General features: G+C 57.6%; 7 protein-coding genes across 7 annotated transcripts; 4 read left to right on the top strand and 3 right to left on the bottom strand.

Moving 5' to 3' along the window:
• Positions 1 to 860: 860 nt before the first annotated feature.
• On the top strand, positions 861 to 4,162 carry MKK02DRAFT_42720 (uncharacterized protein; the record flags this gene model as incomplete). Its single annotated transcript, XM_053092128.1, has 13 exons — positions 861 to 1,112; positions 1,164 to 1,292; positions 1,337 to 1,502; positions 1,552 to 1,581; positions 1,631 to 2,054; positions 2,097 to 2,611; positions 2,655 to 2,746; positions 2,795 to 2,845; positions 2,891 to 2,981; positions 3,034 to 3,257; positions 3,306 to 3,908; positions 3,966 to 4,048; positions 4,099 to 4,162. The coding sequence occupies 13 exons, from the start codon at positions 861 to 863 to the stop codon at positions 4,160 to 4,162; spliced, it is 2,724 nt and encodes a 907-aa protein (XP_052948110.1).
• A 393-nt stretch (positions 4,163 to 4,555) lies between these two features.
• Positions 4,556 to 5,827, bottom strand: MKK02DRAFT_31782 (uncharacterized protein; the record flags this gene model as incomplete). The annotated part of the gene is made up of 1 exon (XM_053088375.1): positions 4,556 to 5,827. The coding sequence occupies one exon, from the start codon at positions 5,825 to 5,827 to the stop codon at positions 4,556 to 4,558; it is 1,272 nt and encodes a 423-aa protein (XP_052948109.1).
• A 492-nt stretch (positions 5,828 to 6,319) lies between these two features.
• MKK02DRAFT_36123 (haloacid dehalogenase) lies at positions 6,320 to 7,280 on the bottom strand (the record flags this gene model as incomplete). Its single annotated transcript, XM_053089353.1, has 4 exons — positions 6,320 to 6,457; positions 6,572 to 6,603; positions 6,668 to 7,216; positions 7,265 to 7,280. 4 exons carry the CDS (start codon positions 7,278 to 7,280, stop codon positions 6,320 to 6,322), a joined length of 735 nt encoding a protein of 244 aa, XP_052948108.1.
• A 394-nt stretch (positions 7,281 to 7,674) lies between these two features.
• Positions 7,675 to 9,289, top strand: MKK02DRAFT_42717 (FAD dependent oxidoreductase-domain-containing protein; the record flags this gene model as incomplete). The annotated part of the gene is made up of 4 exons (XM_053092127.1): positions 7,675 to 7,939; positions 7,973 to 8,350; positions 8,384 to 9,001; positions 9,036 to 9,289. 4 exons carry the CDS (start codon positions 7,675 to 7,677, stop codon positions 9,287 to 9,289), a joined length of 1,515 nt encoding a protein of 504 aa, XP_052948107.1.
• An 848-nt stretch (positions 9,290 to 10,137) lies between these two features.
• On the top strand, positions 10,138 to 11,758 carry MKK02DRAFT_22529 (uncharacterized protein; the record flags this gene model as incomplete). Its single annotated transcript, XM_053086580.1, has 7 exons — positions 10,138 to 10,224; positions 10,270 to 10,434; positions 10,481 to 10,554; positions 10,600 to 10,899; positions 10,947 to 10,986; positions 11,033 to 11,344; positions 11,399 to 11,758. The coding sequence occupies 7 exons, from the start codon at positions 10,138 to 10,140 to the stop codon at positions 11,756 to 11,758; spliced, it is 1,338 nt and encodes a 445-aa protein (XP_052948106.1).
• A 502-nt stretch (positions 11,759 to 12,260) lies between these two features.
• Positions 12,261 to 13,862, top strand: MKK02DRAFT_42715 (uncharacterized protein; the record flags this gene model as incomplete). Its single annotated transcript, XM_053092126.1, has 12 exons — positions 12,261 to 12,362; positions 12,437 to 12,600; positions 12,652 to 12,677; positions 12,723 to 12,746; positions 12,795 to 12,805; positions 12,865 to 12,901; positions 12,952 to 13,015; positions 13,062 to 13,117; positions 13,167 to 13,229; positions 13,281 to 13,349; positions 13,466 to 13,563; positions 13,659 to 13,862. 12 exons carry the CDS (start codon positions 12,261 to 12,263, stop codon positions 13,860 to 13,862), a joined length of 918 nt encoding a protein of 305 aa, XP_052948105.1.
• A 224-nt stretch (positions 13,863 to 14,086) lies between these two features.
• MKK02DRAFT_42714 (uncharacterized protein) lies at positions 14,087 to 16,034 on the bottom strand (the record flags this gene model as incomplete). Its single annotated transcript, XM_053092125.1, has 2 exons — positions 14,087 to 15,425; positions 15,469 to 16,034. 2 exons carry the CDS (start codon positions 16,032 to 16,034, stop codon positions 14,087 to 14,089), a joined length of 1,905 nt encoding a protein of 634 aa, XP_052948104.1.
• Between the last annotated feature and the right edge of the window lie 456 nt (positions 16,035 to 16,490).

Here is a 16,490-nt window from a genome sequence, read left to right as displayed (position 1 = left end):
TCTCGGAGTATCTCGGAGAGATCGATCGTCATCAACTTCGCGGGTTGGATGATGAAGGATGTCGAGGGGTAGCGAATACGGGCGAGCAGGATTGTCAGCTTGACTACGCAACTCGGTACTCGGTATTCGGGACTCGATATTCGGGAGGCGATAGGTTTGGACATAACGGCCTGTGGCTAGCGAAAGGGAGGATGAGCGTGGTACTTGCTCGATCAAGCTGACAGGTGAGTACCCAGTGACAATCGCCGTGATGGCCTCTTACTCGCCTCACTCCCCCTCGCTTGCTACACTTGACAACGCCGATCTCCCTCCCCTTCCTTTCGATATCATTCCCTCACTCCCCGCTGCCCGCTTCATCGCCGCTGTAATATCCGCTTGGATAGAAGATATAGATCTGGGATGATGGTTTCAGATTCTCCATTGCCGAGGGAGCTTAGGAGGCCAAAGGGAGGGGTCGTGTGTGCGTGAGGAGGTGTGTGGCGCTAATTGGTAGCACAGGAACGTCGAGAGGGGGAAGACGGGAGAGGGGGCAAAGAAAGTCGCCGCGGCTCTGGACTTTCACTCTATACTTCTCTTCTCCTTCCTTCTTCAACTTCATCCCCTCTTCTTCCTCTTTATACCTCTTCCACACCGCTATACATCCTCACACCTCCCCTGCTCTTCAGCTCACAAGCTCTAGCTCTGGCTTTGCCCAGCTCTCGTCTTCCTTCCTTGCTCCTTGCCTTCTTCACCTTCCCTTCCTTCTCCTTCTCCGCGACCTCCACTCCTTGCGGCCCACCACCCAAGTCTCAGCAGTATGTCTCTCCTACCGCCCTCTCTGCCGCTCCAAGAGGATCACAGCTGACTCCGCAGAATCGGCAATGTCGGCTCATCCTGCTCCGCCTCCACCTTCCTTCTTCCCCGTTCCTCACACCGCCCCTATTATGCCTATCAACCTTCCTCCGCTTCCCATGCACCTCGCCCCAGGTCCGCGTGGGTCGCTCAGCCCATTCAGCAGGGGCCCAAAGGGGCGGAACCAGCGAAGGGAGTCGGTCGGGCCATTCGCCTCGGGTATGCAGGGAGGAAGGAAGGCGTCAGGAGGATTGGGTCTCATGGGTCCAGTATCAGCTCAGGTCAGTGCTCGGGCCTCCCTGATCTGGTACACATGCTAATATATCGAACAGATCATGGGCAGATTCCCGACTCAGATGCCCCCACCAATGCTCGAGCCGAATCTCGCCCCCCTCTTCGACTTCAGCATGGCTGCGCCGGTTCCTCCAGCTAATGGTCTACCCCGTCCCCATCCTCATCTTGTACGATCACAACCTCCCCATGCGTTACAGTCACTGACAGACAGACCAACACCGACCTCTTCATCTCGAATGTCCCTGCAGATCTGCCGGAAGCTGCTATCGCGGATGCCCTGCGGGATTGCCTGCCTGTCCGGATTAAGCTCAATGTGCCTGTCCAGCAGGGGGATCGCTTGAAGCCGGACGCTTACTACGATTGGATGCCTAGGTCTGGTGAGTTGGTACCCATCGTCAGCTGGACGAAGCTGAAGCTGATGAGCAGGTACCCTTCATTTTGTCAGCTTGCACAGCGGTCAGTCTCCAGCCATGCTTTCCTCATCGTGATTCAGCTGACAGTATAGCCGAGAAAGCGTTAGCTATCCTGATTGCCCACCCATACCTCGCCCACGCGGGCCTCATCGTCTCGACGTACCCTCCCCCTACTTCCCCACACCACCTTCCCAACATCCTGCCCTTTCCCGACCCGCCCGTACCCGCTCGGTACATCCGTCCTACCCTGCAAGTCTCGCCAGCTCCAACAACTATCTCGCAAGACCCAGCTCAGGCTCTTCACTCGCAAGTGCCCTCGCTGGGTGAGCTCTTTGACGCTTTCCGTCCATGGGCGTCACTGCGGCAAATCACTGTCTGGCTCGAAGAGCAGCCGTCCTCGTGCGGACCGCCGACGATGTCATGGGGCGCAAGGGTGTTGTTCTGGTATGAGGATGAGGCGAGGCGGTTCGAGGTAGGGTTCGGTGCGACTGGGTTGCTCATCAAAGGGTATCAAATGTGAGTCGGTCTCTAGCTTGTAGGATCGAGCTGATATGACAGCTTTGTCTTCCCCGAGCAGCCCCTCATAGCTCCTCCACCACCTACATTCGATGCTTCACCACCCGCTCCTCGACTCCCGCCAGCCATCCCGCTCGCCCAGCCGATGCTCAATTTAGGCAACAATAACGTCGACCCCGAAATCTTCCGTCGCATGGGCATGCCAGTCTTCCCTTCGGTCTTCCCCACTCCGAACCTCCATCAAGCATCCCCGCCCACCCCTCTCACCCCGTCCAACCACTTCAAGACACCCTGGATCAACCATAATGTCTTTGCGGGCAACTCACAGCCGCTCGTCTCGCCATCCGCTGCCCGACCCCATGACCGTCGCCAGAGCGTTCCGACCGGCCCGAATCAGGTCCAGCTGGGGATCCGCCGGTCCGTCAATAACATGAAGAGTGGGGTTGTGGCGGGACACGCGCGCCAGCGGACGTGGAGCGTGACGCTGTCGAACTCAGTCGAGGGGGAGTTGGTGCCGACGGGGCTGGTGGCTGATGATGGGACTACGATTCAGCATGGTAAGTCTCTATCACAGTGAAGAGGGTCTGGGCTGATGAGCAGGTCCTGGACAGCATATCCGCCCAGCACCAGACTCTGGACCAGGATCGACTAGCGTGTCTGGTCTGGTTGACTATTCGAACGTCTTTGTCAAGGTCAACTCGTCGGTTGCCTTGAAGTGAGGCTGAAAGCTGACGGGTCAGAACCTGGACCCGGATATCAACTCTTACTTCCTCGAAGACCTCTTCTCCAATGTGAGCTCCAAGTCCAGTACCTTGTGGAGCAAAGCTGATCCCTAGATCGGACGGATCATCAGCGCCAAGGTCATGCGCGATGACGAAGGACGAAGCAGAGGTTACGGCTTTGTCAGCTTTTACTCGCCAAATGAGGGTAAGCCAGGATGATCAGTCTGCAATCTGCGGTAGACAAAGCTGACATACAGCTGCTCATGCCATCAAGGTCATGCACAACACCCGGGTCGGCTCTCAGCAGATCGCCGTCACGCTGCACGAGCCTCGAAGGCTGCGCCCAGACAAGCTGGCGGAGCGGACAGCTCAGATTACGGGTGCTCCGCTGGCTCGGTCGCCGCAGGTCGTCAACAAGCGGTCGAGTAGTCCGCTTAGGATCAAGAGGGATCGGCATGTCAGCGCTCCTGGGCAAGCTTCGGTAAGCTATCATCCCTGACTCGTCGGTGGGCATCCAGCTGACTCTCAGTCTATCACTCCGACGCTTGACACTCCTCTCGTCCCCTCGACGGCCGAGACTCCCGGTGGACGGCTCCTGGTGGTCCTGCCGGACGATCAACTCCGGATCAAGCTTACCGAGGAAGTCGCCAAGATCGACCCCATCGAAGCTGAAGCGGTGGTCGATATCCTTTGGCCGGTCCTGCAGCCTCACGAGCGGTACCGCGCACTCGAGAGCAGGGGGTACCTCGCGACAAAGTACGGCGTGGCGAAGCGGGAGCTGCAAGGTCAGAGGGACAAGGAGGCGGACCAGCCCGTCGACACCCCGTCGGATCTCGACTCATCGCTCAACTCACAAGGCAGCCACACTACCTCGGCGACTAGCATTGTCCCTCCCGTCGAGCTCATCCCCCTCGCCGAGATCGACCTCGACAAGCTCGCCTCCCGCTCCGCTGTCGACATCATGGCGCACCTCTCCTCCCCTATCGGTACCCAAATCCTCGATAAGCTCGGTATGACCCGTCCTACCTCGGACGAGGCGGGACGGCTCGCTCGGTGGATATTGGCAGTGAGGGAGAAGCAGGCGGTACAGCGGGATGCGGAGATCAGTGCGGTCTTGGCAAAGCATTTCCAGGTCAGTTTTCACCTCCTCAGGCTCCGGTGAGACAGGGAGTAAAGCTGATCTGTATAGCCGAGTTGGGGTAAACGATCCGTACATGTCAAGGTGGCGAGGGAATTGGTGGAGAAGGAGGATTTGGGTGCTTTGTGTAAATTGTGAGTAGGCGAGAGTGACCGTTGGAGGAGGGGATGGAGCTGACCCGCAGGATCGCCTATCCGAACTTGCTTGATGCAAAGGCTCGGGTGTATAACGAGAAGACGACGGTGTGAACGATAACGAAACTGCGGAAGGAGCTGAAGGTGTTTATGAAGTAGGGACGAAGGCAATCACGGACATTTCTCCGGGTTTCCAAGGATCACGTGGACGGAGTTCGGGCGGGATGGCGGACGGACGGATAGGCAGGTTGTAGGTATAGAACGAATGGACATTTGGGTGATGGGTACCTACGGACAACTGAGTACTGACGAAGCCTTCGCTAACATTACTCAATGTACTGACTTGGCAAGCGGGACTTGCGCGTGGTGACCCCGTACAATTTGATGTACGCATTCTGCATCGCCTATGTGAACCGCTTCTGTCGCCATTCCCTCTCTAGATACTGAGCCTCCTTTACTATACACAGCGCTGATCTTGATCCCATCCCGCAAACCACTTGCATTCCATTACGAGATGTAAGTGGCGCCTGTCGTCGACTGATGGCCTGGAAGGATTTCTCGCTCCAGCTGCCAAGCGCGGGGCCTTGCCGCCACCGCACCTGGCATGCCTTCCATCTCATCCTGTGAGATCTGCATGAGCTGATCGGGATTCAGGTGAAACCTCGACAGGGCGGGAGTCTTCCGCATCCCATACAGGCACTCTTGGTAAAACCCGAACGGACAATTGAAGCCGCTTTGGTAGTGGGTCTGCGCCGCCTCGAGCACGCCCTCGTAAATGGTCTCAGCTTCGGCTGCGAGGCGGGTGTCGACTTCTGGACTCCACGTGAGGTGCATGGAGAGCTTGTCGCTGTGAAGATGCTTGTCTTCCGAGGGCGCGGTGTAGTGGATGATGAGCGGCTGGGTGAGGTGGTCACCAGTGGAGTATTTCACCCTCGAAGCTTCGTACCCTCCCTGCCAGTCCATGTCGTCGCCATCGTCAGGGTGATGGCCTGCTGCGGATCCGGCAAAGTCGTCTTGCTCCACCTCGCTGTCAACGTCGAGCATCATCTTGTATTCCTCAACGGGAAGCTCTCCTCCACTCATCTTCTGTTTACCCCGCCGGGAGGCCGCTCGGGATCTGGTCTTCTTGCTCTTCGCCGGCTTCGCCCATCTCTTCTCCTGGTTGAACAAGACGCTCCCATTTGGCGTGTTCTTCTCTCCGACCTTGTTCCCAATCTTTTTCAGTGCAGAGAGAAGCTTCCTGGGCTCGCACGACAGAAAACTGTGAGTGCTCTGCAGCCCAGCTTCGCCGAGCTTTTCCGTGCAGGTTGTCCCCCAATCGAAGGGCTCGTCCGTGCACGTGTAGTGACCGAAGGCTGCGTCCAGAATGCCTTTGAACGCCCTTTCTTCGGTATCTGTCGCCTGTCTCCTCCTCAAGTCGCCAACCATGGTCACAACAAGAGTCACCGTCCCGCCAAGGCGATGCATTTTCGGTGTGAAATGATGGAAAGCTTTCAGCTTGGTCTCGCCGTGCGGGCTCAGTAGCATGTTCGACAACAGGGTCGTGGGAAGACGTGAGCCCTCAGAGGGACCACTCGCCGCGTTCTCTTGGGCTTCGTTCTGGTGGATAGTGCCCTGGTCTTGATACGTGGAGTGAGACTGATGCGACATTGTGACGGCAAATGCGAGTACGATAGTGAATAGTCGACAAGGTGTATGTCCGGAAGTTGGAACGGCGGGGACAGGGCTAGGCGAGCTGATCCAGTGCGACCTATGTAGCGGACCTCCGATTAGGATCATTGTGAAGGGATGAGTTCGGGTTTCAACGTGTCAAAAGCACGAGCTACGTGCTGGCTTCCTTTGTATCATCAGCACAGCTTTCATCGTTCTGGCTCTGGCCTCGCTCGACCGGATCGAGTACACTCCCTCGAGCAATGAGTGGCGAGTGGGTGGCAGAGTCTTCCTGACTTAGGAAGTGAATTGTGGCTGGCGGTCACCTGGGTCATCAATGGGGACATCAGGTGTGATCAGTGCAGTATGTGTGAGAGGATGTGATCGTGTCAGGCATTTACTTGGCAGCGGGTGGACTCCGGCGTGTCAGGGCGGCCGGTACACTCTGTCCAATCCCTCTGTCAGTAGGTGAACTGATCGCGGTCTTGTTTCCAACATTGCCTTGTTGTCAGATGCCTCATCACTCTTTCATTGACTTGCAGCAGACTAGGAGCTTTTTGATACAGAATGAGTGACAAGTTCTACAAACTGACATATGTTCTACCATTGGCCAGCTGAAATCTACTTCTTGCCCCACTTCTCGACGATCCCCTTGCCTAGCGAGATGAGGTCCGGCGCGACCAGGTCGAACTTGCCAAAGATCTCGACGCATTCGTCCCACTCGTAGGTGGTGGTGTAGGCGACATCAAAGCCGATGGCCTAATTGATCAGCTAGATTCGTCGCGCTGCGGAAGGACATGGGGCAAGGATGTGCACGCGAGAGGATGGGGGAGGTGCATAGGGGAATGGATAAGGATTCGCAGTAGTGCTCACCTTAGCAGCAGCACAGTCCCAGGCATGCGAAGCTGTAGATATCAGCTGGATTCATGGAGAAGAAACGCATCTAGAGGAAATAAGAAGACAACGCACCAGCAAAGACGGCGACCTCTCCCGGCTTGTCCGCGCCGACCCTATCCCTCGCGAGCTGGTACACCGCCGCTTCCGGCTTGCCCTTGCCAATCGAGTCGGCCGAGATGATGTGCTCATCATCAATGTCGACGGTCGCTCCGTCAAAGTACCCCCGGACCCGCTCAAAGCTGGCATCCGAAAGCGCCCAGACCTCAAACCCGCCGTCCCGGAGAATCTGAAACATCTCCTTGAGTCCCGGCCGAGCCGTGAGCTTGAAGTACTCCTTGTAGATGTGGTCGAGGTCCTCCTGGGTTACAAAGTCACCCTCGAGGACTTTGGCCGGTACGCCGAGCTGGAAGAGGACGCGGCGGAAGATACCAAAGAAGATGGTGTGGAACTGCTTGTATTGACCGATTTGGGAGAGGTAGGAGTAGTCGCGCTCGGTGCCGCAGACAACGGCGTACATGACGACTTTGGAGGAGAGGCCGTACTTGGCGAGCTTGGGACCGAGGCGCTCCTCGATGCCCTTCGCGCCGTTATCGTAGGAGAAGCAGGTACCGACAATGTCGACTGAAGAGTCAGCCTCTACCCCCCTAAAAGCTCGAGAGAGAGACTTACAGGTAACGGACGGCATGTTGTGTGGAGACTGACGAGATGTAGTGCGAAGAAATGAAGCTGGAAGATAAAGAACAGCATGGTACCCTCTCGCCCTTCGCACCTATATACTCGACTTGTAGTTACGCCCTATCGCCCAGGCTGTCTCTGGCGCGGGGCCGAGCTTATCCGCGCTACGGTATATGTGCGCAAAGCCGAGATAGGCGAGACCCGAAAGAGCTAGCATAGCTAAGCCGAAGCTTGGCGTGGTGGCTCGCTCCAGGCCCCGAGGCCCGACGGCCCGAGACCGGCCGAACCACTAGCCGAACGGAGCCTGATAGAGAGGTGGAAGCTCGTCTATCTGGACTTGCTAGTCAGGAAGACAGCTACATCGATATGCCTCTCACTTTGCAGCTCATACCCCTCGGTACACCATGTCCGAATTCGACAGACCTCTCTTCCCTGTCAAGGATCGACTCGAGTCTTTTTGGCTCGACCAGCGCGACCGAGAAGTGTCGAATGCTCGGACGACACCCCACCTCCCCAAGTCGGCCGATGTGGTAATTATCGGTAGCGGTATGGCAGGCGCCATGACGGCTTATCAGATATACGAGGAGGCCAAGCGGAAAGGCAGGGCTTCTCCCCGTGTAGTCATGGTAGAGGCGGATGAGACATGTGGGAGTGCCACAGCGAGAAATGGTGAGTTGATCTCAAGGGCAGGACTGACCCCAGGCGGCCATTGCAAACCGGTCACCTTCCTCGGCTACAACACACTCAAGGCCAAACACGGCAAAGATGTCGCCAATGCACTGCTCGAGCTGGAGGAGGGCGCCATGAAGATCTACGGCGATGTGGTGGAGAAGGAGAAGATCGAGTGCGATCTTCACTTTACTCGCTCTTGCGACATGTTCTTTGATGCGGCGGATGCTGAGCGGGCAAAGGGGGACTTTGAGGGGCGCAAGGCAGACTGGCCCGAGATATTTGCGGCTAGCAATGTGCAGCGCGTTGACTCGCCGGAGGAGATAGTGAAGATCACGGGTGTCAAGGGGGCACTGTGGAGCGCAAGCTATCCAGCTGGCCATCTTTGGCCGTATCTCCTCGCTACATCTCGTGAGTGATACCGCCTACTTGAGCTGACTGTAGTGATCAAGATCTGTCTCAAGCAGGGGATGAACTTGCAGAGTTACACTCCCGTCCTCTCCATCGACCCTACCTCCTCCTCCTCTTCCATCGTCAAGACATCTCGCGGCAACATCCCCGCGACCCTCGTCATCGCCGCGTCCAATGCCTACACCGGCGGCTTCCTCCCCGACTTCAAGGACAAGATCGTTCCCGTCCGCGCCACAGCGTCCGCTATCAAGCCCTCGAAATCGCACAGCCCAGCAGGGATTCCCGGTCCGCTCAAATACACATACGGGTTTCGCTGGGCGCAGGGCGATGTCGACTACCTCATCCCACGTCAGGGGCGGAAGATACCGGGACGGGGCGACAGGAGTATCATCCTCGGCGGCGCCAAATCGGAATTCCTCAAGCATCACGCTCGGTGGTATGGCAACATCAACGACAATGAGGAGGTGCCGGGGGTGCGAGGATACTTTGAGAGGTTTATGCCCAAGGTGTTCGCTGGATGGGACGGGGACGCGAGCAATGTGCAGAAGGTGTGGACGGGGGTGTTGGGGTACAGCGCGGACTTCAACCCATGGGTAGGACTTCACCCGGAGCAGAATGGCTTGATGCTTTGTGCGGGATTCACTGGTCATGGTGAGTCGGTCGTCTGGCTATTGCTGATCTCCAGGAATGCCACTCATCCCTGCCTGCTCTATTGCTGCCGCTCAGCTCGCTATCGCGTACCTCGAGGACAAGGGGACAATCTCGCCATCCGCTCAGGCTACATTCGAGAAGACTCTACCCCCTCCTTTCCGTCTCACGCGGAAGCGGTACGAGGCGAAGGTCAATGTCATCAAGGAGTATATGGGTCAAGGGGGGAATGCGCAGGGTGCTATGCAGAACACAGACGAGGCGGTGATGCTTGCCAGAGCCAAGTTGTAGCGATCAGAAATGTACTACTTCTGCTCGTGCTCCGCATGACATCACGCTCATTGCGAACTCGTTGGGGATGACATCGATGACTCTGCCTCGGATATGAGCACGGTCGGTGCGCAAGATGGGGAAGGTGGGGTACTCTGCAGGGGCGTCGCCGGCCTGCAGATGTCGCGGCGAAGTCCGCTCGGCCCCATCACGACCATATGACCCATGTCTGACCCCGCTGTCGACTGCCATGCATGCACCAATGTGTCGAGTACGCATGCACTCACAGCCGACTTGCCGCCGCTTGCTATATCACGGATCCATGCGCTATCAACGATGCGGGTTAAAACGGCTAAATTGGTACTGTGGAGGCAGCCGCCAAGCCGTCGACGGCGCCGAGCTCCGAGCTTCCGGAGCATTCACGTCGCGATAGCTCAGGTGCAGCAGGTGGAGCGACCTCGGGAAACCTTCCATATCTCTTATCACCTGACGCTTCGCAGCCAAGGCTTGCTTTTACGCGCGCGAATTGCCGAGTGCCGAGGAACCTAGGTCTGGATCCTACGCCCCTGTATCGGACTTCGAGCCGTTCGGGACCCCGCCACCGCCGACATCCGCGATAAGCCCGAAGACCACCCTTACAGCTTCACTGATAACATGACGAGTCAAGCCGGCCTCTTCCCTCTCCCCATCATCTCTCGAGACCCGACATCGAGATGCCTACCACCAATTCAGACACGCTCAACGTCGACGGGATCGAGTTCAAGGTGTACGATGTCCCTCCTCCGCCGACTACCAAGTGGGGCCGGATCTACCGCTCTGCCGCCTTCCAGATCTGCGTCGTCGCTGCCCTCGCCTTCTCTGGTCCTGGGATGTCCGAGGCCATCACTGCGCTGGGTGGAGGTGGTCAAGCCGCTCCATGGGCGGTGAACGCGGCTACTGCTGTTTCATATGTCATGGTGAGTCCTCTTTCTTGTCAGCCTTGTGCGTGGGCTGACGGTCAGGTCGCCTCCGTCTCCGCTGTCGGTGGCCCTATCGCCTCTCGGTTGACTATCCGCTGGATGCTTATCATCGGTGCGGCCACCTTCCCCATCAACGGATCCGCCTACTATGTCTCGAGCCAGTACCGCGTCGACTGGTACCTTGTCCTCGGTCGAGCTATCTATGGTGTCGGTAAGTCGTATTCTCCGCTTGACTGTAGGTACGCGCTGATAGGCAGGATTCGGTCTTTGGTATGTCGCCGAGGCCGCCATGATCCTCTCATACGCCGAGGAGAACCGGCGCGGAAAGTGAGTGCTCACGTCCTCTTACACTTGGGCTGCGCTGACATGCAGGTACCTCGGCATGTGGGTCGCGTCCCGTAACGCCGGTCAACTCATGGCCGGATGCATCGCCCTCGCTCGGAACGTCCAAAACTCCGCCGCGGGAGCAGTCGCCACCTCCACCTACATCATTTTCATCGCCATCGAGTGCATCGGTTTCCCCGTCTCTTGGCTCATCTCCAAGCCGTCCAAGGTCCGTCGCGCGGACGGGTCGCCCATCATCCTTACCGCCAAGCAGCCGTGGAAGGTGGAATTCTCGATTTTGTGGCGCGCAATGACCTCAAAACGGATGCTTTTGGTCATCCCTGCTGCGTGAGTGTTCCGACAGGTCTAGGGAAAGTCCACAGTTGACGGAATAGCTTCAACTCCTTCTTCTACGGTGGCATAGCCTACACCTACGTACGTAGAACCGCTCGAAATATCAGCTCGAAAGCTGACAGATTAGCTCGCGCAATATTTCACCGTCCGCACTCGCGCCCTCTCCGGCGTCCTCCAGCCCGGAGCTGCCATCATCACTACCCTCCTGTACGGCCGCTTCATCCTCGACAACGGCCGCTGGACCCAGCGTCGGCGAGCTCAGGTCGGCTTCCTCGCTTGGTTCGTTCCCATGCTGGCGTGCGTCGCGTGGCTGGTTGCCAACTCGGTCTCGTTCACCAAGACAGAGGTCCTCACCGTTCACGACTGGACCTCATCGGGCTGGGCCAACGCATACCTCCCCTTCCTGTTCTTGCAGTGCGTCGGGTATTGGGGTCAATCTGTGAGTCATTGCCAAAAACACCAAAGAGCTATCAAGCATATACTGAGACACCAGTACGTCTACTGGTTGCTCTCCTGCTTCGCCACGGATGTGCAGTCGAACGCTCGTAACGGCGGTATCTTCCGATTCTGGGAGGCAGTTGGACAAGCGATCAGTTACGGCGTCAGCTCGCGCAAAGAGCTCGGTATCTCCCCCCTATACGGCTGCCTTGTCGTCATCGCCTTCCAAGCTCCCTTCACCTGGTACATTATCCGTTCGGTCCCTCTGTATCGCTCAGACGACCATCGCCGACCGGAGGACGAGCACAAGGACACCGAGACCAACAAGCTCGAGACGGATAGCGTCAAGGGGATGGAGTTGGCGGGGAGGGAGGGGGACAAGGATGAGGTTCACACGGTCGTCAGGGCTGCTTAGGGCTCCGACTGGAGAGAGGAGTGTGTCAGTGCTGGTCTAGTGGGTTCTCTGCGACCTGGGACAGGCACGTGCTTGGATTTTGGTAGGAAAGTCAGTTGTAAAACGTCGAAGAGATGGTAATCTCGTTACGGCATGTCGAGGAATGCGGTGCGGATCAACGCGCTTGAATCTGGTCTCCCTCACCTGATACACTTCCAGCCTCCGCTGCGCTCTAGACTCTTTGAGCCTACTAGCCGGGTATTGTCGGACCCACACTATCCAGTCGGCTCAGCTGGGGACCGTATTATGCCGGATTCGGCCGAGGAGCGGCACTGCCGCTCGCGTATCTCTGCCTCGAAGCCGAGAGCCGAGCTTGTCGAGCGCCGAGCGTCGGACATGCGCGATGGTCGAGGCAACTCCGACAGGACTCCGAGCTCTGTTATCCACTTCCTCTCTGCATCATAAGAGCCATCTTGTCGCCATCTGACCCAGCTCACCATCTACCTTCGTCCCTCATATCAACATGCCCGCTCGTCCCACCCTGAAGACCGTGCCCGCTACAGCACCCATCGAGGAGATCCTCGCTATCTTACACGAGGATGGAGCCATAGTCCTGTCAGACTTCGTAGGTCCCCTCGTCGCTTCGTCTCTTGTTGTCCCGGACCGATCTTCTGACCTGTGGCCCGAGCTGACCCACAGGCCTCCGAAGCTGAAGTAGACGCGCTCAATGCCAAATCCAAGCCGTTCTTCGATAAGCAAGAAGCGGAGGGTGTGGCGGAGCACAAGATCAAAGGGTTCCGCGCGAGCAATACGACTGTGTTCTACGATCTGATTGGAGAGATTCCGGAGGATACTAGCAAGCTGTAGGTGGGAGACTATGGGGGTGTTGGGGCGTGGCGGGGCTGACTGTCTAGACTGCAGAGGAAGGTCTGGCATCAAGGTAGAACTTACCTCTTGTAGTGAGAGGGGAATGCTGACTAGCTAGTCATGAACGAGTTTCTCAGACATGGTATGTTCAGCTGCATCTCCCGAGCGCTTATCCACCGCTGACGAGCAGATCAATGGGAGGTACGCACACCTCCTAGCTCTAACTGAACTCTGACCGAACCCCATGCTCATGGATATAGTGGTACGGCAAGGAAAAGATCGCCAGGAAGGGAGAATGTAGGCTGCCTTACTGTGCTTGAGCACATCTGGACGGGCTGATAAAGCAGACTGGCTCCACACATCTATCGCATACAAGGTCATGCCCGGCGCAGGAGCTCAGATGCTGCATCGGTGAGCGCCCCTCAAGCGCCCACAGGATTCAGCTGATAAGACGAAGGGATCAAGGATCGACCATGATCCAACGTACCGGTCCAGAAAGCCTGACCAACATGGGTCAGTCCTCGTCTCTCTCCTCTCGGCGTGTACGTTGCTGATCTGCCAGTGTCGACCTTCGTGGCTGGCTGCGATGTGACCGCCAAGAATGGCGGGACGCACGTCATTCCCGGTAGGTCCCTCTCTTTTAGGATTATCAGTATTGCAGTACACTGATCGTCAGGCTCACATAAATGGCCTCAGGATCGCGCACCAACACCGGAAGAGTGTGCTATCGTCGAGATGAAGAAAGGTGAGTCTTATCTTCGATCTCTTACAGGTGCTACATATGCCCATCACCCACTCTCTCCGCCCCCACACTCCTCTATTAGGTTTGGGCAGCTGCTGATCAATGCTTAGGCTCACTAGCCATCTGGCTCGGCCAGATCTTCCACGGCGCCGGTCCCAACGTATGCGACCCCTCAGATCCAGACGCCCTTCGAATCATATATGGTCTCTTTGCGTGTGTAAGTTTGGGCTCTTCCCCGGCGTCCCTTACCATCTCTTGCATCCTCCGCTATAAACACTCCTCCTGCCCTAATCAGTCAGCTGACACACCCAGGCAGACCATTTCCGTCAAGGCGAAGCCACGACCTTGGCCTGCAAGCCCGAAGAATACATGAAGATGACACCAGAGGTCCTGAAACTGCTGGGGTTCTACAAGTCCCAGAATGGGTCGGGGCATCTCAAGGGCAAGAATCCGGTCGATGTGTGGGAGGGATTGCAGGGCTATTCAGGTGGGGAGTGGAAGTATGTTCAGGCTTGAAGCTGGACATTAAGATCTTGTTGTACCTGTTTCGGTTGTGTGGTTGGACAGTCAACCCTTGTTAGACATGTACCAAGTGGGACGGATCTGATCGGCGTGAGCTGCATTAGCTTGTCTTAGTTCCTACTATCCGCCCCATCGACCGATGTTTCTACACGCATCCATCCACTTAGCGATATGCTACATTGCTACCCTCATATCCCCAACAAATCCCCTACCTACCCTCAATCCACCCCACCTCCACCCAACATCGGCCCCCCACCGCCTGCGCCGCCCTTCATCCCATTCACATTCCCACCCGTGATCTGCGCGAGATTCACACTCCCATTCATCCCGCCCAACATCCCGTTCCCCTTTGGCCTGCCGAGACTATGCGGATTCACCGTGCCCGCGCCGCCACCATTCGCCTGGTTCGCCTGATGCTGCAGCATCATTTCCTGAAACTGGTCATAACCCAGCCCCATCGTTTTCGCCTGTGCCGCCCACGCCTGTTGTTGTGGCGTCGCGCCCTGCGGACCTTTAGGCAGAGGTCCGTACGACGTGGCGCGTTGGGATGGTTGGAGCTGCAGGGAAGAGGTATTGGTGGGTGGGGGATAATAGGTCGGTGGGAAGCCCGGTGGGGGTTGGGATTGTGGGGATTGACCAGTGTACGATGGGTTGGGGATACCGCCGTTGCCGTTACTGGTGCCAGTGCCGGTACCGTTGGGGAGAGGGGAGGGCTCGGAGAGGGACGGTGTGCGCCGGAGTGGAGCATGCGGGTTTGGACCGGGCGAGGGGTATAGGGATGAAGGGGAGATGGTGCGTGCCAGTTGGCCCGAGTTGCCGCCCGGATTCGGGCTGATATTGGGCAAAGTACCGCTAGCAGACGACGTGGGCGAGCCGTACTGCGGATGCAGCGACGATTGCATGTGCTGCAAGTGCGGTGGGAGGCGCTGTTGCAATTGAGCCTGTTGTTGCTGGTACAGTTGCTGGTATGGCTGAGACCCCGATGGCTGCGACATCTGGCCCTGCTGCTGCTGCTGCTGCTGGATCACTTGACGCTGCTGGGCCTGCTGAGCCTGCTGCTGCGCCAAGAGCGCCTGTTGCTGTTGCGCATGCAGCTGCTGCAGTTGAGCAGGACTCGGCGCCGTGCCCGGCGGAAATGTCGACCCCAGGCTGGGAAAGAGCGATTCGCTCCGTGGCGGCAGATCTCCAGGGAGGAGCGCCCCCGACGATCCTGGCCTAGGCTGCGAGATGGACTGCGTCCGTGATCGCGGGGAGCCCGGCCTTGCGCCCGCAGAAGGTCCGCCCGCCCCAAGTCCCGTAAACGGTAAAGTAGGGATCGCCATTCCGCCTGATCGGCTCTCACCCGAGCTAGAAGCCGTTCGCGTGAGGTTGGCAAAGGTCGGCGCTCCCCCCATTCCCGTCCCTGCCACGACCTCCTCTGGTGGTGGCAAGTCCTCGTTGAGAGGCTTATCCATGTGCGTATAGTATGCCCGGGAATGACGGTCGACCTGGTATGATTGGGTAGAGTAGTCCCATTGTGGTCCACGGTCTCTCCGAGCGCGTATAAGGAGGGTGTTCCTGGAGATCAGCCGACGTAAACTGACTGAAGGACTGGACATACCAGTAAGACGCGCTAGCCTGAACCTCCTCCTTGTCCGCCTCAACCTCTGGTTTCCGCCTCCAATTCCCCGTTCCTATTCCCACATTGCTCAACAACGGCGTTGGAACGACCATTCCGCCAGGTACAGATATTATATCATCCTGCTCCTCAACATTGCCGGAATTGGATCCGTGAGCACCGGCGGATCCATCACCGGGGAGGTATGTCCGCCGACGTTGTGTCCAGTGTTGTTCGACGAGAGACGTGCGATGCCGCTTGGACGAGGGATGTGATGGGGAGTAGGCGGGGTCGGTGATATCAGGCTGATATGGGGTTGATGGAGATGAGGCGGTGTGTAACGTCCCATCGCCATCCATTGATATCCTTCGCTTCTTCCTGGACCCGCTCCCATCCGCATCTTCAGCAGGCATGAACGGCTCTCTCCTTTCGAACCACTCCCTCCTCATCTCATCCGTCATGTACGCCTCCACGTCCAGTTGCTCCCCCCTTGCAGCCGCCATCCTATGCGCCATCAACAACACATCTAGCGTCGGCGCTGGACCCGCCGAAGGGTGCTGCAGCGCCATGGTGCTCGATTCGCCGTTTTTGGGTATGGAGAATGAGGGTGGTGGAAGGAGGAGGACGACATCTTTGCGTCGTCTAGTGATGCGGGGCATCTCTTCGTGGGTAAAATCTGAAACCGCGGAAGGGAAGCCGAGCGGGGCGGCTGACAACGAGATCAAAGGGATAAGGTCCGAGCGTGTGTGCTTCGAATGGAAGCGAGGACCGCGGCGCCCTGAGCCTGGGCGGTGCAGGCGTACCTTTCTCTGATGAGCTTGATACCTGAGCTTGCTCGTAGTTCTCTTGATGCCGATCACACGGCGCGTCTATGAGGTATGCGAGCTTTGGCTTGGTAGTACTTTACTTGTATTAGGCGATTGAACCAAACAAAGGGGCCAGTCTTGGGCGCAGGGTTTGGCTGGTACCTGGTGAACGGCATCAAATCAGAGTAGAGGAATTCGCCGCTTTGGGCAATTTAGAGG

The sequence above is a fragment of the Dioszegia hungarica genome (genome assembly GCF_025882075.1).
Source record: "Dioszegia hungarica strain PDD-24b-2 chromosome Unknown MKK02contig_6, whole genome shotgun sequence".
NCBI lineage: Eukaryota > Fungi > Basidiomycota > Tremellomycetes > Tremellales > Bulleribasidiaceae > Dioszegia > Dioszegia hungarica.
This window is presented reverse-complemented; position numbering and strand designations above follow the sequence as displayed.